The sequence below is a fragment of the Gambusia affinis genome, linkage group LG20 (assembly GCF_019740435.1).
Source record: "Gambusia affinis linkage group LG20, SWU_Gaff_1.0, whole genome shotgun sequence".
NCBI classification, from domain to species: Eukaryota; Metazoa; Chordata; class Actinopteri; order Cyprinodontiformes; family Poeciliidae; genus Gambusia; species Gambusia affinis.
Window position 1 is genome coordinate 23,344,030 of NC_057887.1, and position 26,158 is coordinate 23,370,187.

Here is a 26,158-nt window from a genome sequence, read left to right on the forward strand (position 1 = left end):
GGTCCTCCAGGACCAGGAGTTTAACACCCCTGATTTAAGGTAATTGCAGTAAAAACTAGACCAAAAATAGTTTTTTCAGTGTAAAACAACTGTTTCTGCTGAGCTCTGAAACTTTGAATAACCTAAAGATAAATTATAATTTTATTACGGCAGTCGCAGTCAGGCTGTTCCTGTTTTGTTATCTGTGTGTCGAGTTCAGATCAATCTGCTCTTAATAAACTTTAACATTTTTATTTTAGTGTTTAAAACCTTCTGCATAAATCCAGCCATAAATTCCTGCTAACTACGTCAGAGGAATCATTTTTAAAATAAAACACTTCACTGACATTCAGACGACTTAGACTGCATTCATGTTTTAAATTTACACCTTTAATAAATGTTTTAGATGGTTTTTGTAGGCGCCACTTCCTTTTTATAAATGCTAATTTGTAGCATTGTGGGCTAAAAGAAAAGCAGTTAATTATTTCTTGTAATTTGCTGTAAATTATATGTTTGACTGTGTGTCAATTATTTTTCTAATATAACTGACACACACGGTAAATACAGAAGAAAATTCTGGTTTTTAAATGTATTTATGCTTATTAAAATTCACTATCCTTTATTCAAAATCAATTCAACTAAAAGAATTACTTTATTGATATCAAAGGGAAATTAAATGTTGTAACTCATATTAATTCACATTTTCAGTTATTGTAGATAATGATGGTTGTCATAAAGAAAGAGCTCCTGTAGCAGTCCATATTGCGGTGAATGTGAAGGAACCTCTGACTGAAGACAAGAGGATGGTCAGAGTTCCCCATAATTATTATCAGATAATATATAAATATAATTTATTTCATCATTTAAAATAAATAAATAAAACAACAACAAAAAACGTTACCAAATATTTTTAGCCTAATTTCTAGTACAGATTTACCAATAATATTGGAAAATGTTCTTATCAGTGAATTTATCCAACAGTAGATGCAGAACTTTATCAATATTTAGGAATTATTAAAATAAATACTTTTATCTTGCTGAAAAGTTACTTCTAAGTTAGTTTTCTCTTTTTTAATTTTACTACAATATTTGCAATAGAAAATAGACCAAAAATACTTTGTAAGATTTTGTGTTTTTGCAGTGAAAGTCAATTATAAAATCTGTGTAAACAAAATTGTCCTTCAAAAAATGTTGAGACTAAAACTCCAGACTCTCATCGTCCAGTTTGAAAGAAAAATAAAAAGATAAATCATGAAAATGAATAACAGTTTGTGTTTTAACTTTGTGCCATTAGTTGATTTATGGCTCGTTGTTTCTGGTTAAATCCACCAACTATCTGCTGCTTGTCTTTCAGACTTTGCACAACAATCCGGTGAAGTTTCCAAGCCCTCCCTCTGCGACTTTAAAGGTTGAACATTAACGAGGCGCCGAGGAGAGAGCAGCTCGGAGCGACTGAGGAAGTTCGGATCCGACACCCGGACAGAAACACCTGGACTCGGTTCATCAGGATTCTCCGTTTTCAGATAAATTCACCTTTGACCTCCCTGGGGAGCATGGCTTGTTTCTGAGCGACCCGCTGGAGGGGAAGATGCGGCGGTGCGGCTGGTGGCTGCTGCTCTGCGCCTTCGGGGTTGCCGCTGCCCGCAGTGCAGGCAAAGGGCAATGTTTGGACGGGATCGCCATCAACGTGATCCTGCTGGAGGACGAGGACTCTCCCTGGAGCCTGAAGTACGTGAAGAAGAAAATCCAGGAAGCCATAGAGAAAGACGCAGAGATTAACGCCGCAGAAGGTGAATCACAATGAATTACTGCGATAAGATAATCAGCTTTACTGCTCTGTTTGTTCATTTCTACAGCAGGGAAACAGAAAACCTCACAGTTTCCACCAAACTGTGTAAATCAAGCAGAGCCAATTCATCAGGAAAACAGATAAGACAGAAAGTTGCTGGTGCAATAAATTGTTAGAAAGCAGCCATTATGCTGCTTGCTTCATGTCAGGCCCGCTGCCCTGTAACTTCTAGCTGAGCCTCTGCTGCAGCAGCTGAACAGAATAATGAGGTCATGAAGGTTCTGGAGAACCGATCCAAACCAGGAGGAAATTCATTCCACTGTTTTGTACCTGAGGCTCATCTAAAAGCTGCAGGACGGCGACTGGAGGGCTGGAGTTTGAGAGCCCTGATTTATGTTTTCAGTAAACAGGTCAGTTCATGTGCAAGATTAAAGCAAACTGATTTGGGCCTCCACACCAACAGGGGGCGTCCAAGACCCGCAGCAGTCATGGAAAACTGGTTTGTAAATGTTTTATTAGGGAGTTAATCTAAAATAAATAAAATTATTCTGTTTGATCATTTTTATTCCCCGCTGCCAGTAATAACTCTAAAAACTACAAATAAACATTAAAAACCTTTTTAAACATGCTAGAAATACAACACTGCTGCAGATCCTGAAAGATGTTAAAATATTTGTATTTCTGTTTTTGTACATTAATTTTAATAATCTGAAACAGATAAAGTAGATATTAGCTGAGGGATCGTAGTGTGAAGGTTCCCCGGTCAGGTTCTGCTCAGGGCCCTGAATAACGTGGGACCGGCCCTGCTGCAGAAACAACAGAACGTTAAATAAAACCGAGATTTGGAAATGAATTTCCCTCAGGCTTGATGAAGAGGAATAAATATTTGAATAAATATTTACAAAATTCTTCTGAAGAGAAAAAAGTTTTAATCCAAAATAAGAGTTTTTAATAATTAATATTGTAATTATAATAATCATAAAAACATCAAACTGTTATTAAAGTAAAATAACAAATCCAGACCCAGAATTAAAACTAAACCAGAAATATAAAATAAATTCACTGGGAGAGTTTCAGGTGAAAACTGAAAGTTTTTCTCATGAGCAGATAAATATGAATAATTTATTCTGTAGGCATTTTATAGATTATTTGGTTTCACAATCCATTTATTTCATTTAGTTTTTTATGTTTTTACAAGCTGTTCTTGATCTGCTTGTAAAAAAAAAATATTGTTTTTGTTTTATTTCAGTACTGAAGAAATTTAAAAATTAAAATCGGTTCATATTAATTTTGTATAAATTTTATCAGTCAGGTCAACTCAATTTAACGCAGAATTTTTTTAAACTGAAGGAAAATAATTCATTCATTTAATTTATTTAAACAGGTGAAATCTGAAAAGTGTGGTGTATTTTATAAAACCACGTTTTGAGCCAGCTTTCCACATCTAGAGGAAACTTCTCATCAATAATTTGAGCAGATTCTCAGTTTGGTCTGGACTTTGACTAGGACATTCTAACACAGGAATCAGCTGTGATCTTAACCATCCCATAATATTTCTAGCTGCATGTTCAGGCTGGTTGACCTGCTGGAAGATCAAACTCCCAGAATTAGCAGGATTTACTAACTTAGCTCCGCCCACCGTCCCACAGCATGATGCTGCCAGTTCTCTGGACTGGTTTACTGGTCAGGATTATTTTTAGGGGTGTGGCAGTAAAGAGAGCTGGAAACGTGTAAAAAAGTTGATTTTCAGAGGAAGTCTCAGCTTGTTCTTTATTTTCTGTTTTTCTTTAAAACAGCAACAATTATTTTAAAAAGGTCTGAGGTTGTTTTTTTCAAATTTTTATTTTAAAAACGTTTTATTTTCTTATTGTTTTTTGTTTTTTTGATCTTTTCTGTTTTTTAGTTTTTATTTTAAAAACATAAGAAAATGTGGAAAAGTTGAAGAAGATTAAAATGAATAACTGGTTTGTTTGTTCCAACATGGCCGCCGTGAAGCGTTTGGATTTAATCTGACTGCGAACTTTGAAGGCATCAACACGACCATCTACGGTCAGGGCGGCTGCTACAGCAGCCCGTGTGAGGCGGTGGAGACGCTGCGCAACCTGATGGTCAGACTCCTTCAGCCCTCCACACTGTAAAAACAGAAAAACTCTCAGATGTCCTGCAAAAAGAGCAAATATTAAGAAGTTAATGCTACTAAAAATGTAAATGAATTTACAGTGATTGAAATCAGAGCTGAGTTACATTAATGATCTAATATTAATATTAAGTGTTAATTTTGCGTCACACGGTGTAAAAAGTAATGAAGTCATAAAACGACTTCTGTCAAAAACCGTTTTGTTTTTCCAGAATCTGAATGTCTTATTTACAGAATAGTTTTATAATTATTACAATGTTTTCTATTTTTTATCGCTATCTTTAGTTTAAGCAAATAAATCAAATTTATCTGGTTTATTTTACAGTGCTTTTCTGTTGTAATTTTACAGTTTTTATGTAAATCCAACATCCATTTTTACAGTACATGTTAAATATGTTGATTTAGGTCTTTTTTATTGTTTATCTTTTGTATTTTCCAAAGTTATGAACAATTAGATAACATCCAAAAAGGTTGAGAAGTTTTTTTATGAATCAAGGACAATGTGTGACGTCATATGACTCGTTATTCTCCAAATTATTTTATTAATAATCGATAGATTCATCCAGTGTAGTTAGAGAAATCGACTCGATCACCTGGAAGTCAACAACTCTGATCCGACTGAGAAACGACCAAATGTAATTTCCCTTCATTAGATTTTTGCTGCTCTGTTTCCAAACGTGATTCTTTTAGTTTTAACGTAACATTGATTATTAGCTTTTATTGCTAATATTAGTGAACAGGATGCCGTTTGTAAAGTTTCACAGTTGAAAAACAGCAGCAATAATTTGGTCATTCATTTATAAAAGTTTCAAGCTAAGAACTTAATTAGCATGCTAAATATTTAGCTTAGCAACTACACATTTAGTTGCAAACCTAAATATTTAATTAGCTCAAAGATAAATATTAAGTAGATAATATTTAAGCAGAAAGCTAAATATTTGGTTTACCATCTAATAACTATTTATCTGATTTAGAAAACGGATGTTTGCTCTTCCAGTAGCTGTAAGAACAGCAGAAAGCTCAGGCCTGTCATCAGAACAAATGTTTCTGCATGATAAATGTCCCACAAGTTATAAATAATACTGTGATCATTTTCAAGGAATATCATTTTAATTCACATTTTCAGAGGTGTTTCAGTCAGCTAAGGAACAATACAAATAATAAAAAAAAAACATTTTGTGTAATTATAACAAAAGAGAAATACAACCATAAACTTTCAATTCTAATAAACATTTAACACTGGAACTGGAAACAGTTTAAAAATCCAAAATAAGCATCAAAACAACAAATAAAATGAACAAAAAGGGCCAGTTGAGACCAAAACACCAGACTGGAGATTTTTATCATCCAGTTTTTGGTAGAAAGAGAAAAAAATAAATTATTGAGTTTGTTTTAATCTATAATGTTATTAATTGATTTGTTGCTAATTGCAAATGTAATGATAGTGAAGAAGAATCTGATGTTGACATGCTAGCCTGCGGGGCCCAGATGAAGATCTGCTCCAGGCCCCATAAAGGCTATGGCCGGCCCTGCTGAGCCTCTCTGTGATGAAAACCAGAACCACAGATGAGACTAAAAGTCCAAACCCAACACCGTCTGTTTTCTCCGGCAGAGTGCAGATAAACTCGGCTGCGCTGTTCTCGGACCCACCTGCACCATAGCGACGTTCCCGTTAGTGGAGTGAGTTACGTCATTGCTCTGAAACAGCCAATCACAGTTCATTCCTGAGAGGTTTAGTTTCCAGCCTCCCTGGTTTCTGTTGTTTGTGTCGTTGGGTCCCGCCAGCGCAGAGAAAGGTTTCGGGCTGAGCACGCCCATCATCTCGGCGGGAAGCTTCGGCCCGTCCTGTGACTTCGCCCTCAACCTGCAGCGGGTTCTGCCTCCGGCGCGGAAGATCTCCGACTTCTTCAGCGGCTTTTGGCAGGAAGAAAACCCCCTGAAGCCCGAGTGGAAGACGGCCTACATCTACAAAAAAACCAACAACACGGAGGACTGCTTCTGGTCAGTGGCATCTCAACTCCTCCATTCACAATACACTGTAAAAAATAATCCAGCTCGGGTTATTAATCCTGAATCAAATGTGGACCCATCCTGCTTTTGGTTAATTTAACAGAACATGTCGGGTTTGATCCGGTGTGGATAGAGACTTTAAAATGGAATCACAATCCATCCATTTCCTGTTCACCCTTCGTCCCTAAAGGGGTCAGGAGGGTTGCTGGTTCCTCTCCAGCTACGTTCCGGGTGAGAGGCGGGGTCACGGGGTCACGGGGTCACCCTGGACAGGTCGCCAGTTTGTCGCAGGGCAACACAGAGACACACAGGACAGTCGTGTTTTTGGACTGTGGGAGGAAGCCGGAGAACCCGGAGAGAACCCACCATGCACAGGGAGAACATGCAAACTGCAGAAAGACCCCGGGCCGGGAATCGAACCCAGGACCTTCTTGCTGCAAGGCAGCAGCTCTACCAACTGCACCACTGTGCAGCCCCATATATCAGCCAAGATCAGGAATTATTAATTAGTTTTTAATTTTAAATATTGCCAGCTGAAGCTGAAGCGTTTCCTGTTTTATCTCTCCATGTTGTTAAACTGCTGCTGTGGAAGTTACTCAGCAGGTTGTTGCTAGGTAACCAAAGAGTGAGTGAGTTGCTAGGCAACCATAGGGTCAGGGTTAGGGCAGGCTAGCGAGAGCTAGTTGACCTTTAGTACTCTATTTATTGAATATGCATGTGTTCATATCAATGGATATTATTTATTGATCATGTGTCTGCTGTGACACATGATCAATAAATAAGATTTATAATCGAGACCAAGTCAAGTTTGTTTGTATAAAACATTTTAGCAGCATTGCAGTTCAAAGTGCTTTAAACCATAAAAACATTTTACAGCAGTAATTAAAACCAAAATATTTAAACATTTTGCATTTAAAATAAAAACGTGTTTGTCTGTAAATCTGTTTTAGAAGTTTCTAATTTACTAAAGAAACGCTGTTATTACATCATTTAAATGTTCTTTCTTAAATGTTTTGAATTATTTGCATCTTTTATTATATTTCTAAAAGGTTTAAGTAGTTAAATGAAGAATCTGTGGAACGTGTCGGTTTCTTATCCGATTAACTGATTGAATTCTTGATCACTAAAATAATTGCTAGTTGCCAGCAGCAACCAATAAAAACAGCAACTGATCAGGACGTCCTGCTGCTGACTTTACCTTCACTACACTGTAAAAAGTGTTTGTTCATTTAATGGTGAATTGTTTTTCAGGTATATCAACGCGCTGGATGCCGACGGCATCAAAAACGTTTCGAAAACGGTTCTGCGCGGACCAAAGGAAATGGAAGCCGTTCTCTCACAGACTAACAGGACGAGCAACCGTAAGTTGGTCAATGGCTGCCGGTCCACAAAGCCAGACTGGGTATGACAGGAAGTATTCAGGAAAATTATAATACTCCACATAATTCATCTTCATAGCAGTTCTCAATAGAGAGAGTTTGTTTGAGAAGCTTCTTGTGCAGCTTCTGTTTATTTGGATCTTGAATTCAGGTTGAATCTACAACATAAAATTAAGACCAGGCTAAAATTTATTATGTTTAATTATGAAAGTAAAATCATAAGGTTCTTAGCGCTGTCAATCAATCTCATGTACTTGCTGCTCAATGTGGTGAGTTAGCTGTAGCTTAGCAGAGAGCGAGCAGGAGGAGGCGAGCATCAGAGTGATTGACAGCGATAAGGCCCGCCTCCTGGCTCTGATTGGTGGTTTGCAGTTAGCTCTGGATTATCTTGTATTATACAACATAATGATAATTGGAATAAATCCTTAAAAAACATTTATGTTTTTTTAATAAAAGTTATAGAGGATTTTTAATGCCAAACCTGAATATGTTCTAAACTATGATTTTTGTAACTGTGGCCAGGCCAACTAAAATATGATTAATGTCATATTTAAATATGTTTTACAGGTTGAATCCAAGTGATCAATTTATGTGATGTATTGTCCGTTTAGTTTTTACATCTGACCGTTTTTAGTTTTTAGATTTGACCGTTTAGTTTTCTTAGATCTGACCGTTTAGTTTTTTTAGATCTGACCGTTTAGTTTTTTTAGATCTGACCGTTTGGTTTTTAGATCTGACCGTTTGGTTTTTAGATCTGACCGTTGTTTGTTTACAGTGATCATCATCTGCGGCTCGGTGTCGGACTTACTGGAGATGAAGAACGAGTCCAGAGGAGCCGACAGCAGCGACTTCCTCTTCGTCCTCATTGATCTGTACAAGTCAGTTCTGACTTCACCTCAGCCTCTTTTCACATCTCCAAATTTAATTTGCTTTAGCAACTTTTTCTTTTTATCTGTTTATTTCTGCTTAATCTACTTTACTGTTGTTTTTTTAACAAACTGTTTATAACACAGAAACTTGGTTCTTTCTGTAAAGTTCAAACATTATTAGAAAACAAAAGAAAAATCCATTTACAGAGTCCAAAAGCAATGTCAATGTTCAATAAATAATGATGCATAACAATATTAAGTGTAATTAAATGACTGGAGCACAAGATGAAAAAAGGAAAATATTTACTGGTAAAACGCCTCCAGGGCGTTTCACCACAACGCTTCACACTACAACCTTTTCTCTCTGATAAATTTGTTTATTTCATGTTACATAAAGGATTTGCATTTGAATTTATCTGTTGAATATCTACGATCTGCAGAACCTAACTGTATTTTTCTTACTTAACTCAGTGATATTTACTACAAGAGTCCGTCGCGGCCGGAGATGAGGAACGTTCTGGTGCTGACCATGCCCAACTCCAGGCAGTACGACGTCAACGCCGACCTGAAGGACGACAACATGGTGAGGAAACGGCGTGAGAACATGACCATCTGCAGCAGATTTACAGATATAGAGAATATTTAGTTTATATTTCATTAGGCAAAATAAATTAGATTGAAGATTAAATTAGATTAAATATTACAGCTAGGTATTTAGTTAGAACATTAAATATTTAGATTAATAATTCAACATTTAGTTTATTGTTAAATATTTAGTTAGCAAGCTAAACAGTTAGTTTACAAACTAAATACTTTGTTCTGAAGTATTTAGTTCAGCACTAGATATTCACTGGCCAGTAAAAGGAAATGTATCACTGAAATAAAAGCTTTAAGACTCAGACATTTGCTAGTGAGTCTGAATCACTTCATCATCATCATCATCATCATCATCATCATCATCATCATTTCTTTTCCTCCCTGCAGATGAACGACTACATGGCTGCGTATCACGACTCAGTGCTGCATATAGGAAACGTGATGAGGAAACTCGCCAGCAAAAATCAGTCAGAGAGTCAAGAAATGGACTTTGTGAATGTGAATTACTTCAGAAATGTTGTCTTTAATGGTAAAGATGAGGAGTAATTGCTCGTTGTGTCACAGATGTAGTTCCGTACTTTAAAACATGTCAAAGTTTGAGTGTTTTCATTTCTCGCCCAGGAATTGCAGGAGAATATAAATTAGACAAGTACGGAGACAGAGATGTTAATTTTTCCATCATGTACACAACAACTGACCACCAGGTAAACTTAACTCACATCTTTATAGTAAAGTTTAGTTTCTCAAAAACATGTTATGTGACTTGAAAAAGGATTATTTTGTCTGCCAGATCTCACAAAGAAAAAATATCCTTCAAACATTAACATGTGAAAAGTTCTGGGTTTCTGCTAAACTGAATACAGTGAAGGGCTGATCTGGGGATTATTTGTAGATGAATCGATTAATTAGATAGCAAAAAGTGATTATGATTAAAAAATCTCCAATTGGAGATGAGACTTTCTAATCTTTTTCTTCAGAATTTGAGCCAAATGAAACTGAAATACTGACAGAGGGACAGTCTGCTAATGTTTGAGTTAATTGCTACTCAAAAATTATTAATATGATTAATCATTTCATCCCTAATTGGAGCCTAAATGTAGAGTATTGACCCTGTTGTACTGATGGGTGAAAATTCTCTTTTAATCTGAACATGGTTATTGTTTTTCAAAATAATTTAAATAGTTCCTTCTAATATCGCTCCAGCCTGGAAAACAAAACATCTAAATGTGTCACTGAAGCAAAACTAGGCAAACGATTAATTGGCTTATGATTAACTGTCGATTAATGGTTTATTAGATTAAAATTAGTTTTAATCGATCAATAGCGGCATCCCTGACCGTCTTTCCGTGTTGTAGTTTGGCCGCCGTCCAGCAGAGGGCGCTGCCGGTCATTCTGAGCGGAGCATGGCTTACACGTAGAATTAAAGATGGCGGCGCTATTCCAGAACAGTAAGAATAAGTAACAGTCGGTGTGGGATGAAAAGTGTATTTTTCGCGGTTCTGTTTTAAAACATAAAATCTCGACAAACTCCTGAAGTTTCAGTTTAATGGCGCTTCGTTCGGCGGAGCTCCGTTAACTTTTCAACCAGAAGTTACTGACTTGCTAACAGCGGTAAAATCTGCGCTCCTCACTGACCGAATGAACTTTCTTCACATCTTTTATTTTTTTGATTCAGCAGCATTAAAAGACTCCTAAAAATGCATTTTTTGAAAAATGTTACTCCAGTAAATGTAATTGAGTAAAAGCACCTGGCATCTCTGTTCATGGGAGATTTGGTGGTTCACATATTTTTCTTTTCATCTTTGTTATATTTTATTATGTCTGAGTTTAATAATGTGAACAACCACAATTATCCGGTTGATAATTTATTGTGTCAGCAGTATTTAACTGCTGAAAAAATAAAGAAAATGGCCGCTTAATTAAATATTCGATTGATGAGATCAATTCAACTTTAGATCAACTCATTAATCGATAACTAGCATGTCTATTTGAAACCAATTCGACATGTTGCTGATATGTAAACAGTTCATGTTGGTTCTGTTGTCTCTTCCTCAGTATAAATGTTTATTCACCTTCGACACTGAAAACGCCAAAACTACAACGAAGGATGAATCTCCGGCCTTCATCTGGGGGAAAAAGCTTCCCGACTACAAGCCAGAGAATGGTAAACTTGAAAACACACACACACACACACACACACACACACACACCCTGGAGCTGCAATCATTAACCACTCACCTGCACATGATCAGACGCACACAGCCCCTGTTTGGCGTTATGAACTCATGAGGTTCCAGCCGGAGATTCTATTGTGTGACCCTAAACTGATAAGAGGATAAATTTAGCAAACATTTATTGTCTCTGAGGAAGCGGGAAAAATGCCAGCTTCAGAGATTTTAGTGTCGCAAGATTACAAAGAGACTTCTTCAGCTGATAAGGCATTATAAATAGGTTATATATTATTTTCTGGATTTTAATAGATTATTTTTGACACCTGAACCTTGAACCTTTTAACTGGTTTGCTTTTGATGTTTTTAACCTTTAAAAAGTTAAACAGTGAAAACACAGAAATGAAAGTAGAACCAATAAAAATGATGCAGTGATGTCGAGAAACCAAGAGGAAATTTGGAAATGAGGCCAAATGAGTTTTTAATTAATTCAGATCATTTTTTTCTGCTGCAGACAGAAACTCTGAACTGATTGATTTTATTTTTTGACAGTGTTCAAACCTTCCTGTTTATTATCCACAGCTGAACATCAGAGACAGATAAAGATGGTTACAAAGCCGGCCTTTCATCACCTGAGTATAATAATAATAATAATAATTAATAATAAACTTCCATAAAACATTTGAAACACTGAGACTCCTTGACTTAAAGCTTAAAACCCAGAACTGCCTTTGATCCATCATAACTGGAACATTGATCAATATATTTGATGTGTTTTGATTAGTTTAATATTTGATTGTGATATTTGATCAAATGTAATGTTTATTTATGATTTCATCCCTTTTAACTGCCTCCCTGCTGAAATGTTCTTGATAAATAAACTTTACTAGACGTGTCGACCGGCCCTCCGATCCAAGACATCATTGTGGGCGTCCTGGCTGTCACAGTGGTTGTCGTGGCAACTATCGCATTTATCTTCTACAGGTGAGTCGTTGTGTAGAGACACAGAGGATCACATGAAGCCGAGGATGTTTGTCCTTTTTACTGTGACAATAAATAGGATTTAAAAGCCAGAATGAGAACAAGATGGCGGGTTTTTACCTTCCAGCATCACGATGATGATGAAGATAATGATGATGATGATGATGATGAAGATGGTGATGTTTTTGTTGTTTCAGACAGAACAGGAAGGACCGGCTCCTCAGGAAGCGCTGGTCCCACATCAACTCTGACCTCATCTCTCTCCTGGAGGACGGCGAACACAACATCGTCTCCCTACAGGTGAACCAACATCAGAGTTTCACATCCAGCTGCTGCGTCTTTAAAAATGTTGATTCTTCTTGTTTACTTTGAGTTCTGTAGAAAAACATTTTTTATCTTATTTTATGTTTTAACAACAACCTCCACTTTTATTAGTATTTTGGTGAAAAAATGTATTAAAAAGAAACTAAAATTTTCAGGGCCACATTTATTTACTTTATGCAACAACTTTTGTACCGTTGCTTTAAACCCGAGCTCATAACTAATAGAAACTGTTTGTTTGCATATATTCTGTACAAATGTCTACAAAGTGTATATTTTTAAAGCAAATATTTTTTAGCTGAGCGTTTTCCTGAATGATCTCCTATTGAATGTTTCTAAACATTTTTGCAGTTCCACTGATTCACCAGAGGGGGCAGTAAGCCTGGGCGTTGCAGATAAATGCTAAATGTTTTTACAACTTTCAAAATCTTATTATTTCTTTAGATAGAAGAAGAAAGAAAGAAGAAATTCAAGATCCTCCGAGCGCTTTACGACAGAAAGGTAGTTGGAAGGAAAACCTGCAGCTGATATAGATGTTCAAACCTTTTCCTCTGAACACAAACAAGCAGATAAACAATGATTCTGTTCTGGTTCTGCTCAGATTGTGATTCTGAAGGAGCTGAAGAACTGTGAAGGGAACTTCAACAAAGAGCAGACAAGAGATCTGAATGCGGTGAGATGAAGACCGAGCTGGACTCGTACGGAGCTAAACTGGTGCCACAAAGTTTGGTCCAAAAAATTTTCTTGAAACTGGAAAAATTAAACAAGAAATTTTAAATAGGAGAAAAGATGTATTGTAAAAATATTTTTTGTATAACCAAAAATATAAATATAAATAAATATAAAAATAATTTTTATACTGTGAAAAAAATTAAAACTCAGCATCGTAAAACTTTAAGGATTTGAAACTGAAAAATTTTAAACAGAAATAAAATATTCGAAAGAAAAGATACTTGAAACAGCACAAAATGTGAAATAAAAAAATGAACTTGAAAAGTTCATCTAAAAAGTAGTCTTTAATTCTTTTTGTTTCAAATTATATTTTCAGTTACATTTTTTTTGTTGTTGCTCGTTTTAAAACAAACTTTATGGCCCCAGTGTAGCTCCATAGATCCTGGTCTGTCATCTTTTATTTGCCCCTTGTCTCAGATTTTTATGACCTCTGTTAATATTTGCCGAAGCTCACCATGCCGTGGATTCTTTCCTTTTTCCTGGCAGCTTCTGCTCATCGACTATTCCAACCTCACAAAGTTTTATGGCACGGTGCGGTTTGACGAGGGCGTGTTCGGCGTCTTTGAGTACGGAGAGCGGGGGTCGCTCCGGGTACGTACGCCGCAACCCGCTCATGTTTCCACAGAAGAGTGGCAGAAATGACTGGAGTTTCTCCAACAGTACGTGCTGAACGACAAAGTGTCGTACCCAGAGGACACGTTCATGGACTGGGAGTTCAAGATCTCCGTCATGTACGACATCGCCAAGGTGAGACTTCACAGATTGCTCAACCGGAGGAACGGCAACGGTTTGATGTGATGTGGAGCATGAAGCTCATAAACGAAAGGTTTAATCAATAACAGCAGCTGGGCTAATGCTCCACGCTACTAAAGTATTCACACCACTTAGACTGTTTAGTGTTTTGGGATTATGCAACCGCTAACGTCTCGTATTAAACTTAATACTTAAAGTATCTGTTTTAGGGTGCTTTTCAAAGTAAAAGTCCACACAGCTGGTAAATCTAATATGTCAAATATTAAAATTGATCATAAAATCATCAATAACTTCTTTGACATTAGTCAGTGTTTAAATATAATTTTTTAATTACATGTTTTAAATCATGTGAGGGTTAAATTAAATTTCACAGATTATTGAATTGATTTATAAGGAAGCATCAGTTCCATCTGGCGGTATGGAGCAAAATTACGATCATAAAGTTGGTTCAAAAAAGGAATGTTGAAAAACATTTAAAACAGAAAAACAGTTTTTCAGCTGACAAAGGGTTTGAAACTGGAAAATATTTAGATTTAAAATAAATAAAAACGTAAACAAAAAGATCTTTGAAAAAGCAATTAGAATAAAAAATATTATTTTCAACTGTTAAACAAAAAGGTGGAAGAAAGACTGGATATCCAAAAAATCCTTCAGTCTGAAAAATTGTTTGTTATTGTCACTGTCAAATTAATGTTTTCAGCAAACTTATGACCCCAGTGTAGCTCCATACAGTCTGTATTTATTAGCGTCTGAGTGTTGTTCGCTGCGTCCCTGCAGGGCATGTCGTACCTCCACTCCAGCAACATCCAGGTCCACGGCCGCCTCAAGTCCACCAACTGCGTGGTGGACAACCGCATGGTGGTGAAGATCACCGACTTCGGCTGCAACGCCTTCCTCAGCAGCAGCAAAGGTAACCACAGCGCCCCCCACAGGCCCCATGGGTAACCACAGCGCCCCCCACAGGCCCCATGGGTAACTACAGCGCCCCCCACAGGCCCCATGGGTAACCACAGCGCCCCCCACAGGCCCCATGGGTAACCACAGCGCCCCCCACAGGCCCCATGGGTAACCACAGCGCCCCCCACAGGCCCCATGGGTAACCACAGCGCCCCCCACAGGCCTCATGGGTAACTACAGCGCCCCCACAGGCCTCATGGGTAACTACATGGGTAACTGCTTTGAAAATATTAATTAAAGGTCAAAGGTCACCCAGACTCTCCCACATCACCCAATTCTGACATGATTGGTGTCAAATTTTGTGCAGTAATAATTTCTGTCGCTTGACCAGACCTGTGGACGGCTCCAGAGCACCTGAGGAACCAGGGAACGTCGCAGAAAGGAGACGTGTACAGCTTCGCCATCATCTCCCAGGAGATCGTTCTGAGGCGCAGCACCTTCTACTCCAAGTCCTGCTCCAACCGCTCAGGTGTGAAACCTTCCTCCAGAATCTGAGCCGATGTTGACGCCGTTTGAGCTGAACTGAAGCGTTTCTTACAGAGAAGCTGTCCAGGGTGATGACATCCTACTTCAGACCGGACCTCGACGTTGAGATGGCTTCAGAGAAAGAACGGGAGGTCGGCGCCGTTCTTAAAGATACAGTCAGAAATTAAAATCTGCTTATTTAGCCAAATAAGAGAAAAACTTTAAAATGGGGGCTTAACTTTTAAAGTCATATTTTACCGTGTTATTCAACAAATGTCAAAGTTTCTAATTATTAAGTTAGCAAGCTAAATGTATAGCGTCAAAATAAATATTGAGTTAGCAAGTCAAATATCAAGTTAAACCATTAAATATTTAGCACTAGACTAAATGTTTAAGTACATTTAAAGTAAATATTTAGTTAGCAAGCTACAGATTAATATTTAGTGACTGACCAAATTTCTATCTTCACAGTAAATATGAACTTCTCAAGCTGAATGGTTTGAAGCTAAATATTTAGCTAATATGCTAATTCATTTGCTGCTTTCAAATTGCTTCATCATTTATTTTCCTCTTTTCTCCTCCAGCATTTTAAAGGCAATACAGATGTTCACCAGCAACTCTGTCAGCATTACAGGAACATCCAGCTTTTATTTTGATAGTCCCCATATTTTTATCTGTTAATTTTTGACACCAATTATTTTCATTTTTCTTTCGTTCTGATTGATTTTTTTTTTAGCTCTGCTATGTCCTTCAGGTTTACATGATGATAAAAAGCTGCTGGGATGAAGATCCGGAGAAAAGACCCGACTTTAAGAAAGTGGAGAACTGCCTGGGGAAGAACATCAGGTAACCATGGTAACCAGTGCACTTCCTGTCGGACAGACGGCTCTTCCTGCTCGGCTTCATTAAAACTCGTTTCCTCCGTCAGTAAAATCCACAACCAGGACAACGAGAGCTACATGGACAACATGATCCGGCGGCTGCAGAACTACTCCAGGAACCTGGAGCACCTGGTGGAGGAGAGGACGTCGCTGTACAAAGCCGAGCGGGACCGGGCCGACTTCCTCAACTTCATGCTTCTTCCTGGGTCAGTCGCCCCTGTACGGAGCTACAGTGGGGCCGTAAAGTTAGACCTCTTGTTCTTTTCAACTGAAAAATAATTCTGAAAGGAAAAAGAAACTGACATCAAAAAGTAATTTTGAAACATAAAAAAAGATTTGAAACTGAATTTAAAAAGATGTATGTAAAACAAAAATAACAGACAAAAAATAAAAACTGACAAATTATTTTAAACTGAACATTTTTCAGATTGAAAATAAATTTTAAATATTTAAGTATTAAGTAATAAAAAAATTCAAATTCCATTATGTTAAATTGCAGATAGTCAGACGAAGCTGATTTAATGTTAAAACGGCTTGCCATATGGCATCCCTCCAGCGTATAGAAGCAGAAGTGGCGTAGCTAACAACTGCTAACCTGCTGCTAACTGCTGGTTTGGTTGTTTCTCCCCTGAAGGCCGGTGGTGAAGAGCCTGAAGGAGAGCGGCGTGGTGGAGCCGGAGCTGTACGATGAGGTCACCATCTACTTCAGCGACATCGTGGGCTTCACCACGCTGTGCCAGTACAGCACGCCCATGGAGGTGGTGGACATGCTCAACGACATCTACAAGGGCTTCGACAGCATCCTGGACCATCATGACGTCTACAAGGTACCAGGGAACCAAAACCGCTAAACAACCAATAGGAAAATTCCCCTGCAGTACTGCTGTTCAACACAAAGGGGGCAGCACTGAGGCAGGTTCAGATTGCAGAATTGAACAGATCTACATTAAATTTGGACAGAAACAGGAAGAACCATTACAGGCCAATGTCGTCTGATAAATGTTTCAGTTCCTCTTTCTTTTCCGTTCAGGTGGAGACAATCGGCGACGCCTACATGGTCGCCTCCGGCCTGCCGCGGAGGAACGGGAACCGACACGCCGTGGACATCTGCCGCATGGCGCTGGACATCCTGTCCTTCATGGGCACCTTCCAGCTGCGCCATCTGCCCGGCATCCCGGTGTGGATACGCATCGGCGTTCACTCAGGTAGACGCCGCGGCGCTCCTCGATGGCCGCCGGCCGGACGCTTTTACACCAAACTCACCTGAAACAAACCTGAAGGAATCGTTGATCCACCCGGTCAGTCCATTTCATTCAGCCACGTTGGAGTAGGAACGCATCGAAGAGCTCTGGAAGGCTGGAGGTGGAGCCTGTATGGAGCTACACTGGTGCCATAAAGTTTGTTCAAAAACTGTATTTCAAACTGAAAATTATTCTGAAACTAAATTCAAATTCTTAGAGTAATTTTTAAAGTAGAAAAAAAAGAGAAGCAAAAAAAAAATTTTAGGCTGGAAAAAAAATTAAACTGAAAAATTGATTTTAAATTGAGAAAGAATGATTAGACCAAAAATATCTTCAAAAATTGAAACTAAAAACAATTTCAAACTAGAAAACTGAAAAAATAAATTTAAACTGAATATTTCTTTTAATGGAAACAATTTTTAAAGTGAAAAAAAAAACTAGAATGTAAAAATAGGTTTGACTTTTTTTTTTTCAATTTAAGTATTTTTTCAGTTATTTTTTCATTGAAACAACTTGGCTTCATCATCCTGCTGTAGTTGAACCCAGATCTGTGTGTGTGTGTGTGTGTGTGTGTGTGTGTGTGTGTGCAGGTCCGTGTGCCGCCGGCGTCGTGGGGATAAAGATGCCCAGGTACTGTCTGTTTGGCGATACGGTCAACACGGCGTCGCGGATGGAGTCTTCTGGACAACGTGAGCAGTGAACACTCTTACAGGAAGTGTCAGTCGTAACTTCCTGTTGGTTAGCCGGTTAGCTTCATTCACCCGATACGTGTGCTGTCGCCCCGCAGCGCTGCGGATTCATGTCAACGAACCCACCATCCACATCCTGCAGCGCACCGACTGCAAGTTCCAGTACGAGATCCGAGGAGAAACGTACCTGAAGGTCAACATGGCCGCCGGCAAAACCTGCAGGAAAACTGGGAGAAGTTTCTGTTCCTGGTGTTTTTCCTAAAGTTTTTCTGTTTTGTTGTGTTTTTTCAGGGTAAAGGAATGGAAACGACTTACTGGCTGACGGGAGAAACCGGGAAAGATTACGACCTTCCGACTCCACCAACAACGTGAGCAAACCTACACACATGCTAACTGTTAGCCGCTTCCTGTTTTACACAGAAAAATCAGCATTGCTGATCAAACTAATTAGAGGATGCTAATCGCTAATGAACAATGCTAAAAAAAGACTGAAAAGCCAATTCACAGTCATTTTGGCTTTAAATCTCCTCCTCCAATATCAGTAAGTTTTGATCACTCATGGCAGAACAGATAGAAATAAAAAACATTTTAGAAGAGTCGGTATTGCGGGTCAAAGGTCAAACTCTTGGCTGCGTGCCTTGGCAGAGAGAACGTCCAGCGTCTGCAGCAGGATCTCGCCAACATGATCCTGACGTGTCTGGAGCGCCGAAAACGAGGGTCGGTGCGGAGGAGGAAGGCGCGTATCGGCGAGGAAGAGGAGGACGACGAAGAGTCAGAGGTGGAGTCTGAAGGCGGCCATCTTGAGTATCTGCAGCTGGCCACCGTGGAAAACACGCTCAGCACTTTCCTGTAGACAAACGGCGTCTCCTGCAGCCCAGACGGAGGAACAAAGATGGCGGACGAACTTTGTGAAATCTCTGAACCCTTAAAGGTTGATATTTCTCCTCAGATGTTCTGTTTTATGATAAAATGTTAAATATTTTCCTCCTATTGAGGCCAAACTCCAGCCGCTTTGCACATTAATCTCTCCTGTTCATGATCGGATCATAACAGCCGTCTACAGGAGGAAATGATTCAGAAAAGCAGCTCAATCCAAAGAAATGTTTTATTTTTGTATACAACAGTGACAGTCAACAGTAAATAATAATAAAAATAAAAATAGAAGTAACTTCCTGTTGGAAGGTGAAGAGTTGTTCAGATGAAGTTAAAACAGCCTGTACAGATTCATCGGTACATTTCATGTGTCAAATTGTTTTAGAAAATATTTCACTGCTCTGATGAAACAAAGTCCAAACGTTTCAGCCTCGTGTTTCTGGGTTTTCACCAGAATATTCAAAGTGCAACACTAGGTGGCGCTTTTTGCATCAGGAGCTGCATGAAAACTGAAATACAGCAACAGGAATGATGCCGACCATGACGGGCATCAAGAGCAACAGGAGCATCTCAGTAAACATTTCAGAATAACTTCATTCAGAATACAAACTTATTTAGATTTGGGACAAAAACTTGTTGATTCTGAATCAAATCAAAAATATTTTTTAATAAAAAGTGGCTTAAATTGCTGCCAATTTTTTTTCTTCCACTCAACTTTCCATGATTTTGAACAGCCTGTTGGAGAAACAGAACATTTCAGTGTTAGATTTTTAGCTGGTTTGGTGTTCCGTAATTTAGACTGTTGAACAAACCCAAGTTTGAAAAGGAAATAATAAAAAATTTCATAGTCACTCTTGAATATTAGCATTGTGCTTAACTTGAGTTTTTAAGACTTTTTGAAATATATATATTTTTTGTTCTTTATTTCTTTATTACTACTAAAATTGTGGAATACAATAACTAAAAATATTCTTTTGTATGTAAACCTCCTGTAGTAAATGCAAACGTTCATCCTAAACAAAAAAATGTGTGTACTTTGTTTATTTAGCCACTGGCGATTTTCTGTGCATCAAAAGTGACTGAAAATGTTTAAACAGTTAAATCATGTTTGCCATAAAATATCAGAAATTACGTTTTTTTTAAACATATTAGCTGCATCGGCGTGTGAAAAAACAAAACAATGTAGTCTGGAAATGACGGTAATATTCCAATTTAAATGAATTAACACTTGAACTGTAACTGTGTGCAACAAATCCATATCAGTTTGACTTTCTGAATGTAACTGCTGCAGTAGATTATTGGTTTATTGAGATGCACCGGCTTAATCCAGGAGGAAGAACATTCATGTCAACTAAAACCCGATGGTCATCGTTTTAAATAGAAAATAATCAAAACTCATAAAAACCTCAACCATGCACACAAAAAATAAAAACCAAACATTCAAAGTAAAGCAAAACAAAGCTGTCCTGTCCACATTTCATCAGCAAAATGTAGAGAAGCAACAAACCCAGCCTGTCAGACATGTTGGGTCGGGCTTCCTGCTTCAACTCAAGGCACTGGATGATCCGAGTTAAAAAGGCCGGGAGAAACAAAGATGGCCGCCGCTCTGTTTGAAACAAACACCTACGAACGCACCGACTGGAAAACGTGGGCTGATATAAATATTGCTGATGTTTGCCAATAAATAATCCTCTGCTGCATCAGCGTCACATGACCCGATAAATATCGGCCCAGTTTCACTCATCGGACCGATACGATAAAAACGACCAACAGACGATTTTTATCTACTCCTTAAAGTTGAACTATTCTCACATTTATTGGTTTACTGGAGCTCTGATCTACCAACACAAAGACGGTTTCAAATCTCGATTGTCTCTAACCGGACATTTTGACGTAATCTGTCTCAGCGTCCGCCATCTTGATTCCAACAGGACAGAACTTCCTGTAGATTAAAACTGTTTTGAAAAGCGTCTTTTTAATCATTGATTGGTTGTATTTACAAAGTTAACTTTTTGTTGTAGTTTAAGATTTATCCATAAACATAAACAGCATATTATGACCATTGTAGACAGAAGAAAGACGAGTTCATTTATGCAAACAGAATGGCAGAAATTTTCAAATTAAAAACAATGTTATTTGCTTGAAAATCCTAAAAATTTTAAATGAATCTCAGAATTTTTTAAGAGAAAAACCCCAGGAATTTGAGTTTAAAATTCTCCATTTGCTGTAAAAATCTCAGAAATTGTGAAGTTGTTTCTGAGATTAAGCTTTTTTTCTAAATCAATATTTACTCTTTTACTTGTTTTTGTACCAACAATGGGCCCAATATGCTGAGTCTCCTCCTGTCCATACACACCTACACACAGTCCGTCTGATTTGGTCTCACATCCTTATGATTTGGACTTTAATGCAACTTCAAATAATAAAAAATCTGTTCAAATATTTTCTCATTTATCAAACAAGAAGCTGAACATGGAGGCAGAACGGCAGCCTGTGTTTCCATTTCCATAACAAATGTATCCAAAACTTTTCTGATATTCTGTTAATGTTGGAAAAACACAATTTTGCAATCGCTGTGTTTCTATTAAAGAAGAAATGAAATGAAAACCACACATGAATAAGTTGTTCAAGCGATAAGTCATTAAAAAGCTTGGTCATCATCCAATCAGAGGAGACTCTGACATCTTATTCTGCCATTTCCGTTCACCATATAATTGTTCAATTTAATATTTGAAAAATAAATTTGCTTAATGGAAACACTCCAATTTAAAAAAAAAAAGTTTTCTGTAAGTTTTTGGCTGCATTGAAATTGGTTCATTTTGCAAAACTGTAAGGAAACTTTTTCCACATCACACAAGTCACATGATCAACAACGGGACGTTACTACTGCCAGAAACGACGAAGATAACATTTCTAATGACTTAACTCGTTTCCATTACAAATGTGTGCAAAAGTTTGTTGATATTCTGCTAATGTACAAGAAAAAACAATTTTGTAATTGCGCTGTTTCTATTAAATAAGAAATTAAATTTTAATCACACATGAAGTTTTGTTCATGCAATAGTTCGTTAAAACATCCTAGAACTACTTCCTGTTGTCTTTGTGGTTTCTGGCAGTAGTAACATCCTGTTGATCAAGCAAACAAAGTGTTTTCAATACAGTTTTATGAAATACATTAATTATGATACAGGTTAACTGTCCTGTTGTCCTCGGGTCAAAATGACCCGCCACTGTGTTAAAACTCCCCAAAGATCCACTAAATGTTATTTTAGGACAACAGGAGGGTTAAAAACCTCAGAGTTCAAAAACTTATTAAAAAACACATTTAAAAAAAAAAATTGTCATGGGTCTATAATGCACATTTATTTTCATAATTTCAATTCTTGTTAGTTTATGGTTAATGGAAACACAGTTAATATTCCACTGGTGTAAAAAAAAATCAATTACTGTGTTTCCATTAAATAAGAAATGCAATTCAAATCTGCAGCGCCATCATCCTCCAACCACTTCCTGTTGTCGTCTTTGTCGTTTCCGGCAGCAGTAACATCTGGTTGTTGATCATGTGACTCACATGATCTGATGTGAAGTGTTTCCATTACAGTTATGAAAAACAACCTCGTCCTAACGCTAAAAGTTTCTATCCTAAAGATGTTTTTTTTATGTTTCCACTACACAAATTTAGTTCCATAATTTCAATTTGCGTATTTTTCTTCCTAATGGAAACGCAGCCTGATGGGACTCGACTCGTCTCCTCCATCTTGTTTTTTATGACAGAAGAAACAAAGCGGTTTTCCTGAACGGGTTTGTTCATTTTCTATCTGAATAAAAACAGGAAGTGCTGCCTCCATCGCTGGGGGGAGCGAGGATGGAGAACTGACAGGCGCCACGTGGGACGTGTCAGGGTCCAGACGCTGCCTGTCAGCAGCTGCACAGCGGGTCAGAACCGCGGGTCAGAGCTGACCTCTGACCTCTGGCTGGCTGTGGGTCTTTGGTTGTGACTTACTAAGCTCTGTTGTTTCTGTGAAATGACTGGATGACGATTCGTTGCTACAGCTGAGCAGGATTGTTCTGCATCTCGATGAAATGAGGTCCGGTTCTGACGGTGGTCCGCTGATGACACTCGGAGGGGGCGGGGCTTAGGAAGCAGTCTGGGTTGGGGGGGCGCTCCTACATGCGGGACCCGTGGATCTGGAACAGCTGCAAAACAAACAGCAGGTTCTGTTACAGTAAGGTGGTTACCATGGCGACGGGAGAGAATCAGTCAGTTAGGTCTGAGCTGCAACAGCTGAGCTGACGACGACGATGATGATGATGATGGCGTGAAGCAACCAACTCCAACCAGTTCATGATATGAACGTGAAGATTTCATACGTGTTGCTGCAGAGAAACGTCAGGAACGCTTCAGGAAGAACCAATCTATCAACCAATCGATCGGTTTAATCTGAGGTTAGCAAACAGCCAGTAGGGCTGGCAGTAGTTCAGATATTTAATCAAAAACTAATAAATAACTGTCTATCGATAATTAGTTTTTTGTTTTAAATGTCAGAGGATATTCTATATATTCTATCAGATGATCTTCTGATATCTATTGATATTAATCAGGTGTCTATAGCAATATATTTTTATTGATCTATCGTCCAGCGCTGCATCAGTCGGATAAAATGCGACGTGACGTCAGAAACTGTCGAATAAAATTCATCTGTAGGTGGAACAGATGGGATTATTTCAGACCGTCCGCCATCTTGTTTCCATCTGGTGAAACAGGAAGTTGCTCTCAGAGTCTTCAGAGGTTTTTGTGTGGTTTCCTTCAGTGGTTGTTGGTGCAGCGCCCCCACAGGCCAGGAGGGGAACAGGTTGGTTTGACTCAGAACCACAGCAGCTGGAGGTGGAGCAGATGATGGAGTTCTGGTTCCTGTAGAACCGGGTCAACCGGACCATCAGGAGGAAAAACATGACTAATGAACAATCGTTCATTTCTGACTTTCTGCTCCTGGTTTTTAACGTCTTTCCAACTTCTTACCCATTAATTTGTTCATGGACTGATTTGCTTTGTGTATTTGGCTAGAAATATTTAAACGAGGTTCTATGTGAAGCAATACTCTGATATATGGTAAAGGAAATGAGTTCCAGTTAACAACAAAGTGAAACAGAACGAGCCATTAGCTAATTGTTCTGGTTTGTTATTTCAGAAATCCGATCTGGTATCAAGAGGCTCCTGCATCTCTGCAGACGTACAAACACATAAACACATTAATCGAGCAGATCTGGGCGCTAACACGTCCTCTGCTCGGTTTCTCACCCATTCCCGCCTCCCTTCGGAACAAAGAAACATGACTCGCTCATTCTCTCAGCCACTCATTCGCCGTAGTTTCTCTCCCTCCCTCCGCTTCCTCCTCTTCCTCCTTGGCTGCTTCCTCCTCCTGCGTCTCCAGAGGCTTGATTCAGGCATGAGGGAAGGAAGAGGAAAAAAAAGGCGAGACAAAAAATAATAATAAAATGTAAATGTTGATGAGCGTCAGAAAGGGTTGAGTGGGATGCTGGGAGATAAATACAGAATGATACAATCAATATATTCAAGTTGGAGGGAAACAGATGATGGATGGGAGGAGAAGCCGAGCTGAGGATGAATCTGAGTGACATTTTGAGGCGAGTGACATTTGCAGCATTTGATGCATGGCCTAGGATCAAAGCACACTAGAAAGCTGGAGGAGAAGGCCCCCTTCTCTCTCATCCATCCATCTTTACAACCAGAGATACAAACAATCAATCCACCTAATATGTATTATCGAGTAATGATTTATTAGAATAAAATTAGCTCAAACTGATCGACTAATAACGTAACATTACAGCTTTTCGGTGCTGCAGTTTGGCCGCCATCCAGCAGAGGGCGCCGCTGGTCATCCTGAACCGGAGCCAGTTGATACAAAATGGCGGATGGATCCCAAAGCGACAAGTAGAAACGGTCCAAACAGAGTCCGGTGTGGGATGGAAAATGCATTTTCTGCGGTTCTGTTTTCAAATCTTAACGCTGGACAAGCTCCGTAAGTTATCAATTTAAAAAGTACTGGTTTGCAACGAAGAACAGAAAATTAGTGCGGCAGAGAAACTGATAGTAAGCACGGCTGATTTTGAGGGCTGTCTGTGTAATAATGTTAGAAAACAAATTTCTATTTATTTAGTCGGTATTTAACACAGCTTAACAAAGATGTTTAAATATTACTAAGAAAAAATAAGTAGGAGAATAAAAGTCATAATATTAAGAGAAAGAAAGTCTTAATATTATGACTATTTATTATTTTATTCTTAGCTTGGCGTTAATTCTCCATCTTAAAATATTAAGACCTGCTTCCTATGTTGTAAATCCAGCATATTATAAAAATGTAGCCCTTTATGTTAATTTAACCCTTTATGTTAATTTAACCCTTTATGTTAATTTAACCCTTTATGTTAATTTAACCCTTTATGTTAATTTAACCCTTTATGTTAAGGGATTCATTAACATAAAGGGCTACATTAAAATGGCTGCTTATTAATTAATTATTAATCGATCGATAACACAAAGCTACTTTAGAGAAACACATTAATCGATCATTTGTTGAAACACAAACAGCCTTGAAGTGACTTTAGTCGCTGGGTTTCGGTCGGTCACCTTGGTTTTGTGGCTCTGCTCGGTTCCCAGACCCGAACCGGGCGTGTGGAGCTCCTTGGATACGACGCAGAGGAACTCGGCCTGGTCCTCCGTCCCGTAGCTGTAGGAGGATCCGATGTTCACCATCTGCAGAGGAGCAAGGAGAGGACGGCAGACAGAGACAGGTGGTGGTCAGGCGGGGTTAGAGTCAGGAACCTCGGGCTGAGAGGACTAAAACTTTAAAAGCAGAAAACGAGTTGGAGCTCATGCAGGGTGGCGTTTTAGGGAGGAAGGGGATCAGTGGAGGTTCTGGTAGTGGCAGCAGCATGCTGTGGAGCGGGGAGGCGGAGCAAAGCGACAGGAGAGAAGAGAACCTACAGCTGGTTTATTTAGGAGCAACGTTCACCTGGAAGCTGTCTGCATGCTGCAGTTAACGGTTAATTCGTTACTAAACTAGTTGACTATTATTTCAATGATTGATTAATCATGATTAATCGTTTCAGCCCTGGTTGATGGTCTTTTAAAGGCTGCTGCGTCTGTACAATGCGACAGTAACGTTTGAAAACTAACTAATCGATTTATAAGTGGGACAAATCACATTTTCTTTACGGTGAAAAGATCGAGAACAAACTGGGAAAAACGTGGAAACCAGTTGAGAAAAAAAAATCACATTTCAACAAGTGACAGAAAGGTTTGATTCTCATCACTA

General features: G+C 38.5%; 2 protein-coding genes and 1 long non-coding RNA gene across 8 annotated transcripts in view; 2 read left to right on the forward strand and 1 right to left on the reverse strand.

Annotated features, from left to right (window-relative positions):
• Positions 1-21,971, forward strand: gucy2cb (guanylate cyclase 2Cb). The gene is made up of 28 exons (XM_044101750.1): positions 1-39; positions 1,334-1,769; positions 3,764-3,876; positions 5,518-5,585; positions 5,691-5,906; positions 7,167-7,276; positions 8,070-8,172; positions 8,635-8,746; positions 9,148-9,289; positions 9,382-9,464; positions 10,816-10,924; positions 11,819-11,912; positions 12,107-12,209; positions 12,675-12,731; positions 12,832-12,903; positions 13,449-13,553; positions 13,623-13,709; positions 14,493-14,625; positions 15,004-15,141; positions 15,213-15,289; positions 15,892-15,983; positions 16,066-16,224; positions 16,653-16,845; positions 17,049-17,223; positions 17,850-17,948; positions 18,047-18,141; positions 18,240-18,316; positions 18,594-21,971. The coding sequence occupies exons 2-28, from the start codon at positions 1,568-1,570 to the stop codon at positions 18,799-18,801; spliced, it is 3,222 nt and encodes a 1,073-aa protein (XP_043957685.1). The 5' UTR covers positions 1-39; positions 1,334-1,567; the 3' UTR covers positions 18,802-21,971.
• kctd17 (potassium channel tetramerization domain containing 17) overlaps positions 19,036-26,158 on the reverse strand; it is a 20,158-nt gene continuing 13,035 nt past the window's right edge. For 3 of the 5 annotated variants that reach the window (XM_044101753.1, XM_044101752.1, XM_044101755.1), the window contains exons 5-7: positions 25,471-25,596; positions 24,121-24,256; positions 22,314-23,018 (exon numbers count right to left, since the gene is read on the reverse strand). In XM_044101753.1, coding sequence (XP_043957688.1) covers positions 24,161-24,256; positions 25,471-25,596 — 222 coding nt within the window. In that variant the 3' untranslated portion in view covers positions 22,314-23,018; positions 24,121-24,160. Of the gene's footprint in view, positions 23,019-24,120; positions 24,257-25,470; positions 25,597-26,158 lie in introns of all 5 variants that reach the window. The other 2 variants (XM_044101754.1, XM_044101756.1) reach the window with 2 other exon arrangements.
• Positions 25,546-26,158, forward strand: part of LOC122822813 — a 5,874-nt gene continuing 5,261 nt past the window's right edge. For both annotated transcript variants that reach the window (XR_006369232.1, XR_006369231.1), the window contains exon 1: positions 25,546-25,634. This is a non-coding gene — a long non-coding RNA (uncharacterized LOC122822813). The remainder of the gene's footprint in view (positions 25,635-26,158) is intronic.

Coding starts and splice junctions, on each gene's coding strand:
- gucy2cb (XM_044101750.1), top strand. CDS start 1,568: ATGCGGCGGTGCGGCTGGTGGCTGCTGCTCTGCGCCTTCGGGGTTGCC. Junction 14,626..15,003: donor CTTCCTCAGCAGCAGCAAAG/GTAACCACAGCG, acceptor TCGCTTGACCAG/ACCTGTGGACGGCTCCAGAG. Junction 18,142..18,239: donor GAGGAGAAACGTACCTGAAG/GTCAACATGGCC, acceptor GTGTTTTTTCAG/GGTAAAGGAATGGAAACGAC.